General features: G+C 46.4%; 1 protein-coding gene across 2 annotated transcripts in view; it reads right to left on the reverse strand.

Annotated features, from left to right (window-relative positions):
- ADAM19 (ADAM metallopeptidase domain 19) overlaps positions 1-18472 on the reverse strand; it is a 90718-nt gene that overhangs the window by 14682 nt on the left and 57564 nt on the right. The window contains exons 8-15 of one of the 2 annotated variants that reach the window (XM_002710340.6): positions 15257-15328; positions 11386-11552; positions 9469-9553; positions 8973-9112; positions 8176-8353; positions 5485-5574; positions 3789-3984; positions 1171-1279 (exon numbers count right to left, since the gene is read on the reverse strand). In XM_002710340.6, coding sequence (XP_002710386.3) covers positions 1171-1279; positions 3789-3984; positions 5485-5574; positions 8176-8353; positions 8973-9112; positions 9469-9553; positions 11386-11552; positions 15257-15328 — 1037 coding nt within the window. Of the gene's footprint in view, positions 1-1170; positions 1280-3788; positions 3985-5484; positions 5575-8175; positions 8354-8972; positions 9113-9468; positions 9554-11385; positions 11553-15246; positions 15329-18472 lie in introns of both variants that reach the window. The other variant, XM_089334982.1, reaches the window with a different exon arrangement.

An 18472-nucleotide genomic window follows, 5' to 3' on the forward strand; every position in this document is an offset into this window, starting at 1 on the left:
GCAGAGAAACAGAGACAAACAGACAGATCTTCCATCTGCTGATTCACTCTCCAACAGCCTATAACAGCCAGGTATGAGCCAGGCCAAAGTCAGGAGCCTGGAACTCCAGGCTTTAGGGATCCAAGTATTTCAGCCATCATCAGCTGCTTCCAGGATGCGTTTTATCAGGAAGCTGGAGCCACACCCCAAAACGGGCTGCAGGTGTTCCAAGCTGCATCTTAACCACTGCACCAAATGCTTTTGCTGCTAAACTTATCTTTTAATCACCCCCTCCCTCCCTTTTAAAAAAACTTTTTTGAATAACTCATATATCTGCCTGAATTCACAACACATCCTCTCTTGCAAGAAAATGATTTTCCCTAGCTTCAGTGCTGTCCCCTAGGAATCTAATATCCAAATTTCTCTCAAGCCAAAATCCAAACTCCCCTGGTCATACATTAAAGACTCTTCACAATCTGGTCTGTGATTAACCATCCATGCTAATTTCTCCATAGTTTCTCTCCATTGTACTCAAACATTTAACTTTATCAAATTGTTCTCAGTTCCTCCAGCCGCCAGTTTTTATCTACCTGTCTCTACCTAGAATAGTGTCTTATGCATGAACACTACTCCCCAGCCTACTCACCTAGGAACTGCTCTAAATTTCAGTGTAACCCTAACTTCCTTTGGGAAACCACTCAGCTCACCTTGTTGGGTTGAGTGGCTCTCTCCACATCCCCATTATCACATGGTAATGTTAATTAAAAGTGCTATCTTGTATGTGGTAAACTTTAAACAAAGAGTGGAAGGAAGGAAGGATGGATTGATGGATGGGCGGCGGATGGATGGATGGGTGGGTGACTGGGTGGATGGATGGTTAGAATGAATAAACGAGTGGTGAGCTATTCAGTTGAGGGCCTATTTAGCACTCTGCAGAAATTCTGGTTCCCTGCCCTACTTTAAGGCAATCTTGAAAGGAAGCTTGATCAGCTTTCTAGGAAGCACTGCCACCCACACCCTCCCTCTGACTTCCTTAAGGCTGAATGGTGTATTGTCCAACAACAGGCCCAGAGCACACAACTGACTCCAGCTGGGGCCAGCCATGCTGTGTGGGGTGGGAGTGAGGAGGACAGAGCAGGCATTGCCCTGTTGTCCCTGTTCATTCTATGGGGTCTGCCCTACGGTCATTACCTCTTATCGCACTTCCTGTGTTCACCGTTCATGTCCTTCCCACAGTTTCCAAAGGTGTCTCCAGCCACATTCACCTGCTCAAAGCAGACATCAGGGGCAGGCTGGGCTCCTGGGTGGACAACAAGCACAGTTGTCAGTACACTGGCCTGGCAGGAGCCCACAAGGGCAAAGCTAACTTTTGGTAAAATCCCCAAGTTGAAAATGTTTGGGGGAGGGGACACTCAGCTTTTCCTCCTCGTAACCCATCAGCTTACTTCATGCTCACATTTTTATCAATCTCTAGGAAAATGTTTATACTAGATTTGTTCCTTATTGAGAACTTATATTTGTGTGTGTGTTGGGGGAGGGTAAGTTCTTGGTTGTTGCATGCTATGCTTGCTGTCTAATGAAGAAGCTCTGTCCCATTTCAGGAATTCAGGAAATTAGTAATACATGCAGACAGAAGGCACATCTTTGGAAATTTTCCCTTCAGCCACCCAGTTCCTACTTTCCTACATCCTAGAGAAGTGACAATTAACAGAGCATTTTGTAGATATAACTGTATCTCTATCATAGGTATACTTGTGTGTTTCTTCTTGAGATAATTGAACTAATAAATAGAAGCAAATTCCATTCATTGCTCAGCACCTTGCATTTCTATGTGGCTTATTGTGGGAGATGACTTTATTCAACACATACAGAGCTGCCTCCTTTAATTTAACAACATAGTGCTCTAACACTTGAGAGAACCAGAATTAATTTATTCAGTCCATACTAAGGATTTACATGTTGTTATCACTATACTTAAAATGGTGTGATATCAGCTTACAACTGTCTCTCTGCATTCATGTTGCTATGAGTTGGTGCATTCCCCAAGGGTTCATGTGTTGGATCTTAGTCTTCAGTATGGTGGTACTAGGAGATGGCGTCAAACTTCTAAGAGGAGGGGGCCTACTGGGAAATACTTAGTTTATTGAGGCCACTGCCCTCAGAAGGAATTAATCTTGTTCCCCTGGAATCTTGGTTTACTTCTCGCAATTAGGTTGTTACCAATATGAAGTCTGACTCCCTCCTTGCACTTGGTTTCCTATCTTTCCTATGAACTCTCCACTGGGATGCCATCCAGCATGAAGTCCTTCCCAGAGATGAGCTAATGTCAGTGCCATGCCCTTGAACCTCCAGGACTGTGAGTTAAGTAAACCTGTTTCCTTCTGTCCTTCCTTCCTTCCTCTTTCTCTCTCTCTCTCTCTTTTTCTCCCTCTCTCCCTCCCTTCCTTCCTTTTTTAAATTGTAGCTAGCAAGGGCATGGAAGACAAGTCTTGCTCTTCTTTTTATTTTTAAAGATTTATTTTTTTGTTTGAGAGGTAGAGTTATAGACAGAGAGAGGGAAACAGACAGAGACATAGGTCTTCCATTCACTGGTTCACTCCCCATATGGCCACAATGGCCAGAGCTAAGCCCATCCAAAGCCAGGGGCAAGGAGCTTCCTACAGGTTTCCCATGAGGGAGCAGGGGCCCAAGGACTGGGGCCATCTTCCATTGCTTTTCCAGGGCATAGCTGAGAGCTGGGTCGAAAGAGGAGCAGCTAGTACATGAACTGGTGCCCATATGGGATGCTGGCACCACAGGTGGAGACTTAGCCCACTAAACCACAGTGCCAGCCCCAAACCTGTTTTCTTTGTGAAGCACCCAGACTTGAGTACTTTATATTAACTACCGGAATATAGATTAATTAAGTTAATACAATGAGGAAGTATAAGTGAAAGGTCCAATAAGCACATTCAAAATTTTGGTATTGGGGCCCGTGTTGCAGTGTAGTGGGTAAAGCTATTGCCTTTGACACCAGCATTCCATATGGATGCTGACTCAAGTCTTGGCTGCTCCACTTCCAATCCAGCTCCCTGCTAATGGCCTGGGAAAGCAGTAGAAGATGACCCAAGTATTTGGGTTCCTGCTGCCCACGTGGGAGATGAGGATGAAGAACCTGGCTCTTGGCTTCGGCCTGGCCCAGCACCGGCTGTTTGTGGCCATCTGAGGATTGAACCAATGGATGGAAGACTTCTCTCTTTCTCTCTCTCTCTCTGTAATTCTTTCAAAACAAATAAATCTTTAAAAGAAAGGGTTTTTTTTTGTTTTTGTTTTTGTTTTTGTTTTTTTTTTGGTATCTCGGAATTGCTTTGCATTGGGTCACACGTATCTCTTCTCCATACTCTCCACAGCACCACATTACTGCTGTTGTTGCTGTTACAGGAGTCACACATCAACTTTCAGTCTTCACCAATGTGAGCCACATAAACCCTACAGTGGTGAAAATTTGCTTTCCCTAATATGACTGAGCTTAAATAAGTTTTCACAGCATAAGGACCATTTGCATTTGCTTTCCTGTGGCCAAGTTCTGCTTCTTTCTCCTTTGGATTATTCACACTCATTCGCCCACTCTCAGAACTGAAGTTTCAAGGGACTGGGAGGAACGTTGCCCACTTCTCTCACTGAACCCCTCCCCTGAGTAAGGGAAGGAAGGAGGCAGGACCTGGAGGTGCTGTTTTGAAGCTGCCCTGACCTGCCAGGTGTCTCACAGGGGTGCTGGCTGGGAAGTGGTGGGGAGGAAAGTGGGCTTTGCTCCCCAGGGGAGCCCTTACCAGGACCCCACAGCTGCTGGCACTGCTCCTGGTAGGTTAGGCACATGCCGTTGTAGCAGTAGGCCTGGCCGCCCTCGCAGGGGGTTCCGTCCATCTGGTAGAAGTTGGTGGGGCAGTGGGGAGACTTGCCAGTGCAGAACTCCGGGAGGTCACACTGCCGGGCCTGCTCACGACACGGGGTGCCAGGAGCCAGCAGCTGAGCCACGGAACAAAACAAAAAATAGTCAGCCTCCCTGTCTCCCTCAACCGTACTACCCAAGGGCTTCTCAGCACCATTCCTGTGGAGTGGAAATGTCCATTGTCACTATATCACAGCATTTTTTATGACCTTATCAGTTCAGGCCATCATCAACCCTCTAACCCAAATGGTGGCTTCTCAGGGGCCTTTCACAAATGCCAACTCACTTCCTTCTTCATAACCATATAAAAAGTGGTTAGGAAATAACAGTTGTATAATACTTTTCTACATGCTTAAGTAACAACAGCTAACCTTGACGCGGCTCCCACAGAAGAGCCCAGCACAATTTCATTTCGTGATGGACCCATGTAATAAAATTCTCCCTGTTTAACAGATGATGAAACCAGAGGCTCAAAGAGGCTAAACAACATATCCAAAGTCTCATGGTTCCTAAGTTGCAGTGGAAAAAGGCCCATTATTACACACATATAAATACACACACACAGACACTCACGTACACATGTACAAAAAACTAGTATACACATGTCTTCTGTGAATTTACAAAGCACTTTAGCTATAATACATCCCGCTATCGAGCCAGGCACTGGGCAGAGTATGTTACACATACTTAGCCCATGTGATCCTCACAGTATCCATGAGACGGACAACGCTATTTCCTTGCTTTGCAGCTTAAATACCTTGACTCATGGCACAGCTGGGGCAAATGGTAGAAACTGAGCGTTTACTTGAGTCTTACTGCCTCCCTGAGGGGCCAGTGTTACCAACATGCTTCCCATTTAAAGATAAAGAAAGAACCTCAGCCCTCATGGGTACAAGGTTGCCCAAAGTCCCACAGGCAGGACTTAGCCAAGGCTTCAGACCCCAGGGAATCCTTTCTGAGGATTTCTAAGCTGAACTCCTAGGACTGAACTGGATGGCCACACTCCATGCTTCCTCTTAGGCCTTGGTTCAACACTGGAAGGACTCAACTCAGCTCAGCCTCCCTGCAGGGAACCAGGTCAAACCTGGTGGCGTGTGAGTTCCCCTGAGCCAGGCAAGGAAACTTCCAACTGAGGATAAAGTCCTTTGCTGCCCCCAGCCCAGGAGCTCCCAGGGGACCCCACAGCACCCACAAAGGTCCTCTTGGGAGGCAGACAATCTGACAGGCCCCTCTGAGGCCACTCTCAGGCCATGCCTTTCAGAAGGCAGGTATTATTATAGGTATACTCATGTACACATGTAAGTACATACACACTCACCTATGCTTATATATACTTTTATGTATGATATATGTACATGTATAATTACATATGTATCTTAAATAAAGTCCCCAGCAAGGATTCCATGATCAAACATATTATCATTTCTTCAATGAAATATAAATATACGTTTTAGATGTGATTTTTAAGAAATTATAGTTAGTCTTATGCCAATTAGAATCACGTTTTATCACCAAATGTGCTTAATTTTTTTTCAGCTGTCAGAAAGGAGGGCAAGGCAGGGGGAAAGGCCACTTACCTTACACTGGTGACAGCAGGAGCCATGGGCACACTCGGCCCCTTCCCTCAGCGTGCAGTTAGAGGCATTGCAGCAGGGGTTGTTGCATTCCTGGGGAGACAGTGGAGCCAGCGTGAGCTCCTGAGGCAGCAGAGCAGGAGCGAGCGACACCCCAGCCCTGCACCCCCACATGTCCCTGGAGTCCCAGCTCCCTAGGAACCCCTTCTCCCAAAAAATCACTTGACAGCTTCATCACTAAGGCAAAAGGTATTTATCAGAGAAAATGCACATATGCTCAATCCTCAGTGCCCACAACTTACATGCGACTACATTATGAGTGCATTTTCCCATACCCAACACACACACTCTTAGGCTAATTTGACAAAATCACAGTATCTGCATTGCTTTTTAACTAAATAGAATATACACAATTGTCCAGGCAGCTGTAGTCTGCTAAACCATGGCTTTTCACACAGTCTTACATTACAGAGAAATGTCTGATTTACTTTTCTCATGCTCAGTGGAACATCTGGGGAGCCTGTCTTCCACTGCTGCAAACCCCTCCAGGCTGCACACACTCCAGGCCTTATTATCCCATACTGCAGCCCATGAAGCCAGGCATGGGGAACAACGTCTTCATGTGCACGCCTGGCCTCTGCCCTCAGACTGCTTTCTCCATCTGCTGTCCTTCCTAGATCTCCTCAGCCTGGACCATTCAGGAAGAGAATGTCTCTAGGGGTCCCTAACACTCTCCTCTTGTTTCCTGTCCCTCAAGTCCTCACTGGCTGACATACAGCCTGAAATTTTAAAATCCCTCTCAGTGACTGAGTGTCCTTATTATGCTGCTACAGTGTTCACAGCTGTGCCCATAAACCATTTCATGGCAATGTTCCAGGTTCCAGCATCACAGCTTGTGAGGCAGTAATGCCCTCATGTCCACTGGCTGGCTAGGACACACGGCCGAATTCAAGTCTTATCTGCCTGGGGCCACCTCATTTTTATTAACCATATTATAACTATAACTGGGGGTCTAGCATATTGTGGAGACACATCTCACCACCTGTCTCCTATAAAGAAAAAGATTGCTTTCCCCACACCATCCTGGGTTCTAGGCCAGTGCACCTGCTCTTCTAACATACGTATTTCTTCCCACCTCAAGACGGATCTCCTACTTAGCTAAAATATGCCTTCCCTCCCTGTGCTCCCAACCCCTCCCACCAAAATAGCTTCCTTCCACATTGTATCTGTTCATGAGATTGGCCGTTCTGTGCAAACCCCACTTGCCATGCACTATACTTCCGTACTTGGTCAGTTGTTTGGTCAATGCATGTTTCCCCTGCTAGACTACAAGCTCCCCAAGGAAAGGAACCATGTGTTTTTTGGCCATTTTTCCAACCCCTCCCCCCCAATCCAAAGCCCACATTTAGTACTTATTGAACAGGCAGCTGCCAATAAAAAACAACTGACCAAACTCACCCACCTCAATCCCACCTGCTGGCCCTCCCTCCACACTAACATGACTCCCTGTTTTCTGAAGGTCTGGGCTGATCTCTCTAAGCTCATGAGGGCAGAGATGGTAGCCTCTTTAACCCTTATTTTATTCTGAAATTTACGTGATGGCATTAAAAAAATCACAACTAGAGATTATAAGGTCAAATACATTATTTTTATTTATTCAAAGGAGCTTCAAATAGTTCTTGAAAAAATAGACATTCCCTTTATTGACACACAGAGCTCCCATCCACTGACTGGTTCATTCCCCAAAAGCCCACACAATGGCCAGTATTGAGCCAGGCAGAAGCCAGGAAGCGGTAATTCAATCCAGACCTCCCATATGGGTAGCAAGGACCCAACGACTTCAGCACTGACCTGCTGCCTCCCAGGGTTCACTTTAGCAGAAACGGAACCTGGGATTGGGAGCTGGGACTCGAATCTACACACTCCGACGTGGGATGCAGGTATCCTGTCTTAACTGCCAGGCCAAACCCTCACCCCCACTTTTTGTCTTTTAATTACATTTTCCTTGAACTTCCTTTGTACTGTCACTTGGTTTTTTTGACCAAATTGTTTTGCACATATATTTCACATACACATTTCCATCTTTTAAAAAATAAAGATGAAACAACTCAGTTCTGCTTTTTGCATAGCAACACGCAGCTGTTAAAAATGACAGAGCCGTGCTGTGTGCCCTTCACACTCACTTTGGAGATCAGAAGGAAGGAAAGAGATTATTCACAAATAGTTCTGCTCCCTCTCCCTCCGCAGCCCTTTCCAGATGACAGCATTTCCTACATCCCCTTTCAGTCACCCCGTCTCCAGGCCCAACAGTGCACGCTTGTTATTTTAAACATCCTCAGGAGGCCCGTGTTCAAGTTCATGTGTCCAGCTGTGCGGCCTCCAGCTGGAAAAGCCAAAGAGGCCATCTGCGGCTCTACTGGGGAAGGGAGAGCCACCACACCTCATGATCACGGTTTCTGGTTAGACAGATGCTCTCTAATCTTAGTGACAAACAGTGCTAACCACAAACGGGAGAGGCTCCAGATACAGTCTACCTGGAAGGCTTACTCTACACATCTGATATGCAGTGGGGCCTTTAGTCATATGTTAACAGATGCCTGTGACCAGGGAATTTTCCACTGTATTCACTTTTGACCTGAAGCTTTAAAACCAATGCAAATTCTTCCCTCTCACTAGCACTGCTGTGACACTTACCTCTTCCTCCCCACAGTCACACTCTTCTCCATCTTCCAGGTACCCATTTCCACACCTCCGGCCTCCATATAGCGTCCTGGTGTCTGGCATGTTGGAGAGACACATTCCACCACCAGACTGCAGATACCTGTCCAGCTCCTTCCGGTTGCATCCATTGAATACTCTGGGGAAAGGGTGCCTGACAGAAGGTAAGGCTGAATGAGTTGGGAATTCTGAGCATTCAGCAGCCAGACAGTGGCCAACTGTGCTACCAAGGAGGCTGGTGCCATCCGGACAAAATAAATCCTTTTGCAAAAATCTTTCATGACTAAAGGAAGATGCAGCCGCCTTGTCCTTGGTCCTTGTAGGTAATGCAGCCTGCGAACTCCTCCCTGAGGAGTCCCTGTGAGGTGTGCGGATGCTCCCTTCTGGGGGCTACCTCAGACCTTTCAAGCAAGTAACAGCAGTGACCAAACTCCTTTGCAGTGGAAGGACCAAGGATTGTGACCTCATCAAGAATTCATGAAGGAAAAAACAGACATGTGGTCAGGCCAGTTTTATACAGCTGAAGATACCAAGACAGAAAATAAGAATAACTAAGATTCCACCAGCACCAAACCTCCTCCTAGTGCTCCGGTCTACATTCTTCCTCCTTGGTCCTTTGCTAGGTTCTTTGTCATGGAAACCACAATTCTCTCCAAGGCTCCCCCAGAGTTATACCAGGGGTTCCCTGGGGCCAGGTGGGAAGAACACTTGGGTCCCACTCACCGTCCGCGGCCCACCCTCCTCCCCATCCTCACCCTTCCTGTTTGACTCACCCAGTGGCAGCTGCCATGATGCAGCCACCATCAGCGGCACTGGCAGAGCAGCAGTCTGCAGAGTCATGACTCATGCCAAAGTTGTGGCCCATCTCATGGGCCATGGTGGCAGCCACGCCAATGGCATTCTCAGAGTGGTCCTGCTCAGGGAGAGAGTTCAGGAGGAGGTCAAGGGGATAGATCTGCCTCTCCCCCACCTCCCTGCCTTTTCCTCAGCCAAGCCTGGCAACTCTCTGCTGATTCGACTGTTACTAGGCATGCAGTCCCTCCACACCTACTTTGGAAAGCAATTCTAAAGCCACTGTCACTATTCAGAAATAAAATATTTAAAATAAGAACATGTTCCCAGAGTTCTTGAAGGTTGCAGACCATCTGACCTACTGATGAATCTCCAGGCCAATAAATGCTTTACAAACAAAGGAAAGAGGTGAACTTCTCCCTCATTCTTCTCTTTAACATACGTATCTCTCCAGCACACAATGGAACTGAGACTCACCATGTTCACTCCTCCAGACTGGTACACAGAGCACATGGCCATGAGGGGGGCCAGGCCAATGGTGGTTCCTTGGAAGGACCTGCCCCTGCCAAGAAGGAAGGAAAGGGTGATTTGGGTGGAGGCTGAAAATGTTGTTGTAATGTGCCTGGGAGTGGGTGGCCACCCTGGTGTTTCCTGGCCCCACAGACATCCCCAGATCATTCCCAAGGGGAGGTACCCTGGTAATCAGGCCAACTGGAAAACTTCCAGGTCGCCACACCTCTCACTTCCTCTCACCTACTCCCTTACTGCTACAGAGAAACATAACCAGAGAGAGCCAAAGATCATGTTTCCCCCACAGTATGCCCTTAACCAGTTCCCTGGAAGGAAGTGGGCAGGGCTTGAAAAGCTGCATCCCATTCCTGCTGCACAGGAAGAGGTCAGAGGAGGGGTTCAGGGAAGGTGGCACAGGTTCTGACGCTGAAGTGAATCATGCTCACTTTCACCACCTGCCAGGGTCCTGTGCCCTGAGCTTGGCTCTGTGTGTGTTTTGAGGGATGGAGGTGGGGAGCTTAGGGCAGCAGCTGTGGAGCTGATGCTTCATTCCCACATCATCTGGGGCTAAGGAAACAGCTGTGTCCCATCAGGAGCCTCACAAAGTACAGCTGGGTGCAAGAATTGACTGTTTCTGCCTTTGTTTTGCAATTGTGACCCTAATGTGCCAACAGCCAGCTACATTCCCCCTGCTTAACAGAGCCCTCTTTCAGCTATATACACCCAGGGGAGAAAGAAGAAATAAGACACCAGTGTTGTGCATGCCACAAACATGTACACGGAGATTCATTACATAGTACTTATCTTCATGCTTGTCTTCCTATCTAGACCATGAAATCTTTGAAAGTCAAGACTATGGTATTTATCCCGGAATTACTCAACCTAGCCTGAACCTGGGTGCAAAATAAGTATTTGCTGAATTCAAGGCAGATTTCAGAGAATCAACTCACAAAGGAATATGCAAAACGCATGCCCATCTATGAGTGCATGGAGCACTTAGCCAGTGCTCTGAAGAAGACCTGCTAGAAACCCGGATTTGAAGTCTGGCCCAAAGAAGGACACTATGCTTCCAAAGCTCAGGCCCAAATTTTTGGTAACCAAAAATATTCTTAGGTAAAGACAGTTCTGTGAAGTAATCACTTAAAGTCCAGGTTGTTGGGAATAGTTATTTTCCTGTTTTAAAGGGAAAAAACAAGCTTTAAATGACTGTGCTAACTCTTGGTTTCATTATCTATGTGTCTTTTATAATTACCTCAAAGCAACTTTGGAAGCCAACACTAATAAGTATAATAATCACCCTTGGAAGACTGTCACATATCAGCACAACCCCCTATCACTGTCTGTTCTTTTTTCTCCAGAACTGATGAAAACCCAACCCAACCCCTCCACACACACACACAGTTTCTGCACTCTCTGCCACTTGCACTGTTTCAGGTTCTCGGTCCTGAGCTCCCAAGGACGACCAGGATACCCCTCTGCTGTGCCTGTACTGGGAGATTAGCCCATGTACTGGAACAAAGTGCTCAGAAAATCAAGATGAGCCCCTTAGAAAGTCTGTTTCACAGGGGTCCATGACCAACAGCCAGACACTTTCCAAATACACACTCCATCGCTCCAGGTACTCAACTGATTGTGTCAAGTCTAAGTTTCTCCTGGAGAAAGGACTGGTCTGACTCTTGCAGTTTTTACTATTTTTTTTCAAGGTGTGCTGGGTATAAAGCACATGTCTGAGAAAAGCCTGATTGCCAGGACCAGGGAGCCAGGATGGCCTTCTACAACCAGCACTCACCTCTGGGAAAGAAAGAGGCAAACCAAGGACATGCACAGTGGGTAGAGGCTTTGCGGCCAAGGCCAACGCAAGACATACAGGGAGACGTCACTTACGTGATTAACTGTGCATTGTCATGATTCTTCTGGGCAAGCAGCTTGCGTCTCCAACTAAGAAATGACCAGAGAGTAGAGTACGGATTCTCTGAAACTTCACACATATCCCCATGAGTCCAGACTTCCAAGCCCACGAGAGCAATCCGAATATTCAAGGATCGGTAAAACTGAAAGGACACACAGAAAAGCCACAGGAGCTGTCAACACCACTTGGGACTTAACAGCCTCTTCCTAGCCAAAGAGTTCAGAGCACAGAGACCAGATTTCCCGCCACCTGTGGCTCCAGGGATAAGGGGGGAAGAGGTACTTTTTTCAGAAGGGGAAGGGAAGCTTCGAGAGAAGCACATAGGGGTGACTTGACTTACAGAAGACTGAGATGGGACAGAAAATTGGTCTCAAGTAGCTGCAGCACTCTCCCGTGGGAAAAGGATGGGTATCGTCTTGCCCGGTCCTCAGGAGGGCTGAGCTCACCAGGTAAAACAGACAGCAAGAGAAATTTCATCTTAAGGTAGGGAAGAAGCTTTCAAACAAAGCTGGTCATGAGTCAGCTCAGAGCTAAGCGCTGCTGTAATCTGCAAGGAGGACCCTTGTCTGGGCTGTCTGCTATGATCTTCTCTCCCAAGTCCTCACACAAACCCGATCTTTTCCTGTGTATCTAAAAGCTATCTGGTGTATGGAATCTTGAGAAAAATGTTATTGAGGTATAATTTACTTTTTTGAGGTATAATTTATTTTAAGTGCACAGTTCAATATTTTTTGCTAAATTTTAAAAAAGTTATAAAATGAACATAATAATGTAGCTTTAGAATCTTTCCATCATACAGTAAAATCCCTTATTATCCAGTTATACTCTTTGTCTCTAGATATTTGCCTTTTCTAGAGTTTTTAAAAAAACAAACAGAATTACATAATATGGGGCCTTTTGTGTCTGACTTCTTTTTTCTTAGAATAAAACTTTTGAGGTTCATCTATATTGTAGCCTGTTTATTCCTTTTTACTGCTGAGTAATAGTCCACAGAATGTCTATACCAAATTATATACAGATAGCTTACTGGAAGGTGCTTCCCACTCATTTCGTAAGGATATGCGAGTAAGTGATACACAAGTGGATGGCAAGCTTACTCTCAAAGTTTCCTCCCCCAACCCTGGAAGGGTTGAGGTTTGGTCAAGAATACCACACACAGGTTGCAGGCATCGGACCGCGGAAGCCATATATAACCTTCAGGGAACTGTCCAACCCAGCAATCCTGAAATTCTATAAATGAAACCTGCCTTGCAGGCTCCTTAAGGCTAACACGACATCTGACTTGTAGGATATGGAATCTTCCATCTCATACGTACATAAGCAGGAGGGGCATCTTCTCTAAAGCTAGGCCACTGGAAGGTATGGGTGCAAGGGGTGCTTTCATGAGTCTACCTCAGAAACTACCACACCCATAATTTTAATAATAAAAAAAAATCACAAGACCAGGAGATTCCACTTTAATTCAAAATTGGCAGGTACTGCCCCAGCCAAAAACAGTAATGGTGGCACCAGCACTTATGGAGCACTTTTTTTGTATCAAGCACCAAGGCTTGGAGAAGTTAAGGAACTTGTCCAAAGTCTTAGCAGTAAGATGGTGGACCCAGGGCTGCAGTCCTACCTTAAACATCAAGCCTGCTCTCAGCCCTATTCTTTACAGTACTGTTGTGTGTACACAATCAAATTAACAATTTGCCCCCAAGAAACTGTACTCTAAGATAAGCTCCAGGTAGTTCAATGAAATTTTTGATTTTTCTGTTCTATGCCAGGTCAGATATTATAGAAAACAGAGTTTGGATTCCAATCTGAATTCGCTCCACTGGGGAGCTTTTTAGGGAAGTAAAGTTGGTTTTTTCATAGTTAAAGGAAAATATTCTGGATTGGGCTCATGATTCAGCAAATGAGTGCAGCTCATTCCAGTTTTAGTTCAACAAACGTTCAGTTTAAGTAGCTGGGTCAGCAAGTTTTGGAGAAGTGGGTGTGCCTTCCCCTATTCAGCAGGGAGTAACTAACATCAGCTGCTGCAGAAAGAACCAAGCCTGCTTCACAGAAGGGATGGGCCAGGCTGGGGTTTCCTGATGTCCCTCTTCTCCCTCCATTTTTCATCAGCACCTTTAGTTCTGTCACCCAGAGTAGCTGGAGAATTCACAATGGAGAGACCCAGCCAAGTTCCCACCTGCTGTGTATAGAACAATGGATGTCACATGGACAGCAGCAGGGTCTACCCTCCAGGGAAACAAACTTTTCTTGTTTTCCCAGATGTTGAATATTTGGGCTGCAGGATCATTTAAATGTTCTTGATGGGTGAGCTGGGAGCTAGAGAGAGGAATGGATGGTGTCTCCAGAGTCCTTCCTTCCTGGCAATGCCAGTGTTTGACTTTCACCTGCCAATGAACACTGGCCTGTGTTTCCATAGCCTTCCAGGGCAGAACAAAAACAAGGGGCAGAGAATCTCACATGTAATGAGCAGAACACAACCAAATTTGCTCACTAATATACCTAAAAAATACCAAGACTTTTTTTCATCCTCTAGTGCTTAAGGGAAAAAAAATGATTTCCTCTTTATTCTTGGAATTCATGAATTCCTAGTAGGTCCAGAGTTAAGCTTCAGAAGTGTTAGGATCATCCTAAGTTATACAATTAATGTTATACTCTCAAGGAGATCTGTGACTCCAACCACACTAACATCTACTTCTTTACACTATGCACTACTAGCTCACCAAGAAGCTACTGTCCTTCTATGGATGTTTACTCTGCATGTTGTGGTATAATGAATCCCTTCTTTCATATACACAAAATGTTTCCAGGTCCCAAAACAGCTTGTTTTATTAATATTCAAAAACTTGAGTATTTCCAAAGACCGTGTTGTCAAAGGTCTTAACTCAGGAAATAACCGTTCTCACAGAGTTCCTAAGAGACAAGAAAAAGGGGTCAATGCTGGTATCCCAAATGGGTACCGGTTTGAATCCTAGCTGCTCCTCTTCCGATCCAGCTCTCTGCTGTGGCCTGGGAAAGCAGTAGAAGATGGCTCAAGTAGTTGGGCCCCTGCACCCACATGAGAGACCCAGAAGAAGTTCCTGACTCCTGGCTTTGGACCTGCCCAGCTCTGGCTGTTGCGGCCACTTGGGGAGTGAACCAGTAGATGGAAGACCTTCTCTCTGTCTCTCCCTCTCTCTGTCTGTAACTCTACCTTTCAAACAAACAAATAAATAATTTAAAGAGAGAGAGAGGGAGGAAGAGAGAAGTAGTTTTAGGACAGATTTATGAATAGCCCCAAGTACCCTGTTTTTCAACTTATAAAACTGTGTACCTTTCTCACCTTATCCTACCTCAATACCAACCTAAATCAAAGAATCCCAGAGATTTACACAAGAAAGGAACCTAAAAGAATCTTCAAAGTTTCTTACACTGGGGTCCTCTACCCCTGGGTTCCTCAGAAACCATTGCAGAGGCAACAAGAAGGGGTCAGAAGGGCAATGCTCTGAGTGTTCAACTCTGCTTTGGCATAGAGCCGTCTGCTGTCATCTGACAATTATACCAGGCACTGGCATAAGATTTCATTCTAAAAAGGAGTCCACGAGAAAAACAAAAATAATTGGAAGTCATTGATGTAAGCTGGCACTTCTATTTTATAAATTAAAAACAAATCCAAAAATCACAACCCAAAGATGAATTACTTGTCCAAGGTTACATGGCTCAGGGCAACATCATGACCACTGCTCAGTTTTTTTCATCACTGGCTAGGGCAGCCAATCCAGCAGAAGGCAGCTCAGGTGCCAGGTGATCCCCTGTCCTGTAGCTTCTCTGAGGTACTGGCACATTTCCCACAAGGTACACACCTGGTCTCACCTTATCGACATAGTTGGCGATCTCTATGAGCTTGTGTTTGGTGGCTTCCTGGTCTAGACGGTTCTTCCGAAACTAAATAGAAGAAGCAGAACAAAGTGAGATCCCAGAACCTCTCCCAGGACCCTTCCTATTCCCCATTACTTGTCTCTGAATTTGTTCTTGTTTTCTTTTATCTTCTGTGTGCTGTTCTTTTTATGCAACTGTCTTCCCTATCACAGTGTAGCTTTGGGGGAAGGCATGACCTGGGCCATCTCTGTCTTGATACCCTCAACTGCTAGTTCATAGCAGGTGTGCAACAACTGTGAAGTGAACTAAACAGTGGTTCTGCCAACCCTTAAGTAAGTCTTAATCACCTGTCCTTCAAGTTGCAAGGCTTCCAGCAGCCTGCCACTGGGTCTTAGAAGAGAGACCAATCTGATCCTTGTCTTGGCTGTCACCTCAACATGAAGCCAACATCACATAGATCTCACCAGGCTTCCCTACATGTAGCCAGTCAACACTAGTCAAGCTGTCACTGAACAGTAATGTGCTTAAGCAGTAGGTGGGATACAAAGAAGTATGAGATCTCGGTCTTCGCCTAAAAGGGCTTCAGTGAAAGCAGAGGACCAGAAGATCCTACATTTAAGGAGCATGCATGGAGGGTCATATGAATGACACGGTGGGTGCTGGCAACACAACCAGGATGGCAAATGGGCCTATCTTGCAGGCCACTCAGATAGACTGGCAGTGCCTCCACTGCTCACAAAAATTCTGGACTGCAGTCCGACTAAAACCAGACACTTCTAACTGAGCACAGGGAAGTGTGCTGAGCTCAATTAGAAATGTCTGCCATGGGTACCAGGAGGAGGACACATCAGTGTGAATGTCTCATATTTAACGTTCCTGCCTGGAAAGAACTCTTTCAGCTACAATTAACAAAGGAAAGTTTAGAGTGTAAAGACAAAGTCTGCTACAAGTTCAACTTAAATCTGTGAATGATGGGCATGTTCTGTACCCTGCCAATGTCACACAGAACCTGGGTGTCTCTCTGATTTACTTTGAATATTGTGCTACACATGCTACTTCAATTCCAAAGCTTCACTTTCCTTCTCCACCCCATCCTATAAGAATATCCAAATAAGCAGCCAAAAGAACAGCCAAATGAAACAGCCTGGGATATTTGTTTGGCTGGGGGTGTGTCCCAGTTCTGACTCAGGGAAGAAATCCACTGTTTCTCCTCTTCCCACTGTTTTCGGACATTGACTCACCAGCAGAGAATCTCAGTGTCACCCCTCCTTTTGATAGAATTAAATTTGGTGTGATACCCTGTGACTTGGACCTTTCCAAGGTTCTAATCCAGAAGTTTCTCATTATAGTTGCCACCCACTTCTAAACTGGTCTCATGGCACAGAAGTGTTGCAACATTTCCATTTTTTTAGTAAATATTTATTAGAACATCAGGGTTAAATTTCATTGTCTTTCAAACATATTATTCCTATCTTCAAATTCCTGCATGACAAGGCCACCATGCTCAAGGAGTGCGTTACACTGTCACAATAGTCTGAAGCAGGAGTCTGCAAATATTTTCTGCACGGAGCCAAAGAGTAAATACTTTCAGCTTTGTGGGCCATGCTGTCTCTGTCAGAATTACTCAGCTCTGCGTCCATAGTGCAGAAGCAGCCACGGACAACACAGCAACCTGTGGGCATGGCTGTGTTCCAACAAAACTGCTTACGACAACTTATGGTGGGCTCGCTCTGGCCATGGGCTGTGCTGCACAGATCCCTGCTATAAGGAAGGACTCTCTCAACCTTCCACTTTCTAGGTGACACCAGAATTACAACATGGGACAGCACTGTCCTTCTGCGGCTTCCCGTCACACTGTAGGTAGTAGCAGGAAAGCCCTTTGCAGGCCTGTGCTTACAGCTCCCCCATCCCGCTGTGAGAGCCATTTCTTCACTACTGCAAGGAGACACCAGAGGCTGGCTACTGTATAAAGAAAAGAGGTGTCTTCAGGCTCCTGGTTGTGGAGGTTCACAGTCCAAACAGCATGACTCTGGCTTGGCAAGGGCCCTCCTTGGCTACATCACATCCTGGTAGGGTGCGAGTGCAAGTGTCTCTGTGTCTGTGTGTGGTCCCTCTTCCTGTCCTTATGAACCCACCGAGATTCAATCCTGGGGTACTACAATACAAACACTTTCCAAGGGCCTCACACCACAGTGATACTCAATTTCCGTTCTCTTCATCTCATTAGCACAAGCCTTTGGAGATTAAACGCCAGCTTGAATTTGGGAATGTGAATCATATTCAAACTGCAGCACCGCCTGACTCTGCTCCCCTGGGCTCTGCTTCCTGGGAGCCCTGCCCAGGCTCTGCTTGCTTGTGCTCACCACTGACAACGCTCTCTAGGCAGAGCCCTGCCTCCCTCTCATCTCTGACTCCAGCGCCTGCAGGAGAGGGCTGTCCTATCTCCGCAGCAGGTTGTAAATCTGCAAGGTGGCCCTCCTCTTGTCTGTCTCCCATCCTTTCACATTAATTCATTGTCAGGAACACGCTTCTGCCTGCAGAGGACGATAGGCCCTTGGGAGAGGTTGTGGTGTGAGGTGGGAAGGGGCTGACTCCTTAGCCTGTGAACCCAGCCGATCCATTCCACCCCCTCACCCACAGGCGCCCATGAATCACTCAGAGCCTTCGGCTGCTGGGGAGAGGGACCAGGACCTGGGAAATGCACAGTCCCCTATCCAGGCAGCTGCATGAATCACGGCTCTGTTGGGAGCTAGGTCAGAAAGCCTCTGCTCTGTGAGAAGAGCCCAGCGCAAGGCGACACCCGACTCCTGAGGCACCCTGAACAGACACTGGCCTCCCAGAGCTTGCTGTGAGGCTGGAGGTCAGGAGACAGAAGACATGCAATCCCCACTTCTCTGGGAGCTTGAGACTCACGTCCCACGGGACAAACAGCCACACTGACTATGAGGCAGCAGCTGGGTTTCCATAGGCTTAATTATTGGGGTCCCTGGAGATTTAATCTAATCAAAGGATCTGTGGCCCAAAGAAATGGCTCAAGACCACTGTATGAGATGATCCTGGATGCAAAACCAAATGGAAAAATGTCCCAGAGCCAGAGGAACTCAGCTTTCTTCTAGAACCCTCCCACCACAGGCAGCTCTATAAGGTAGGGGCCTGAGTCAGGAGTTGGTTGCCTCCTGTCAGGACCATGGAGCCTCATCTGACTTTTAA

The sequence above is a fragment of the Oryctolagus cuniculus genome, chromosome 6 (genome assembly GCF_051225735.1).
Source record: "Oryctolagus cuniculus isolate XC-2025 breed Fujian yellow rabbit chromosome 6, ASM5122573v1, whole genome shotgun sequence".
Taxonomy (NCBI): domain Eukaryota; kingdom Metazoa; phylum Chordata; class Mammalia; order Lagomorpha; family Leporidae; genus Oryctolagus; species Oryctolagus cuniculus.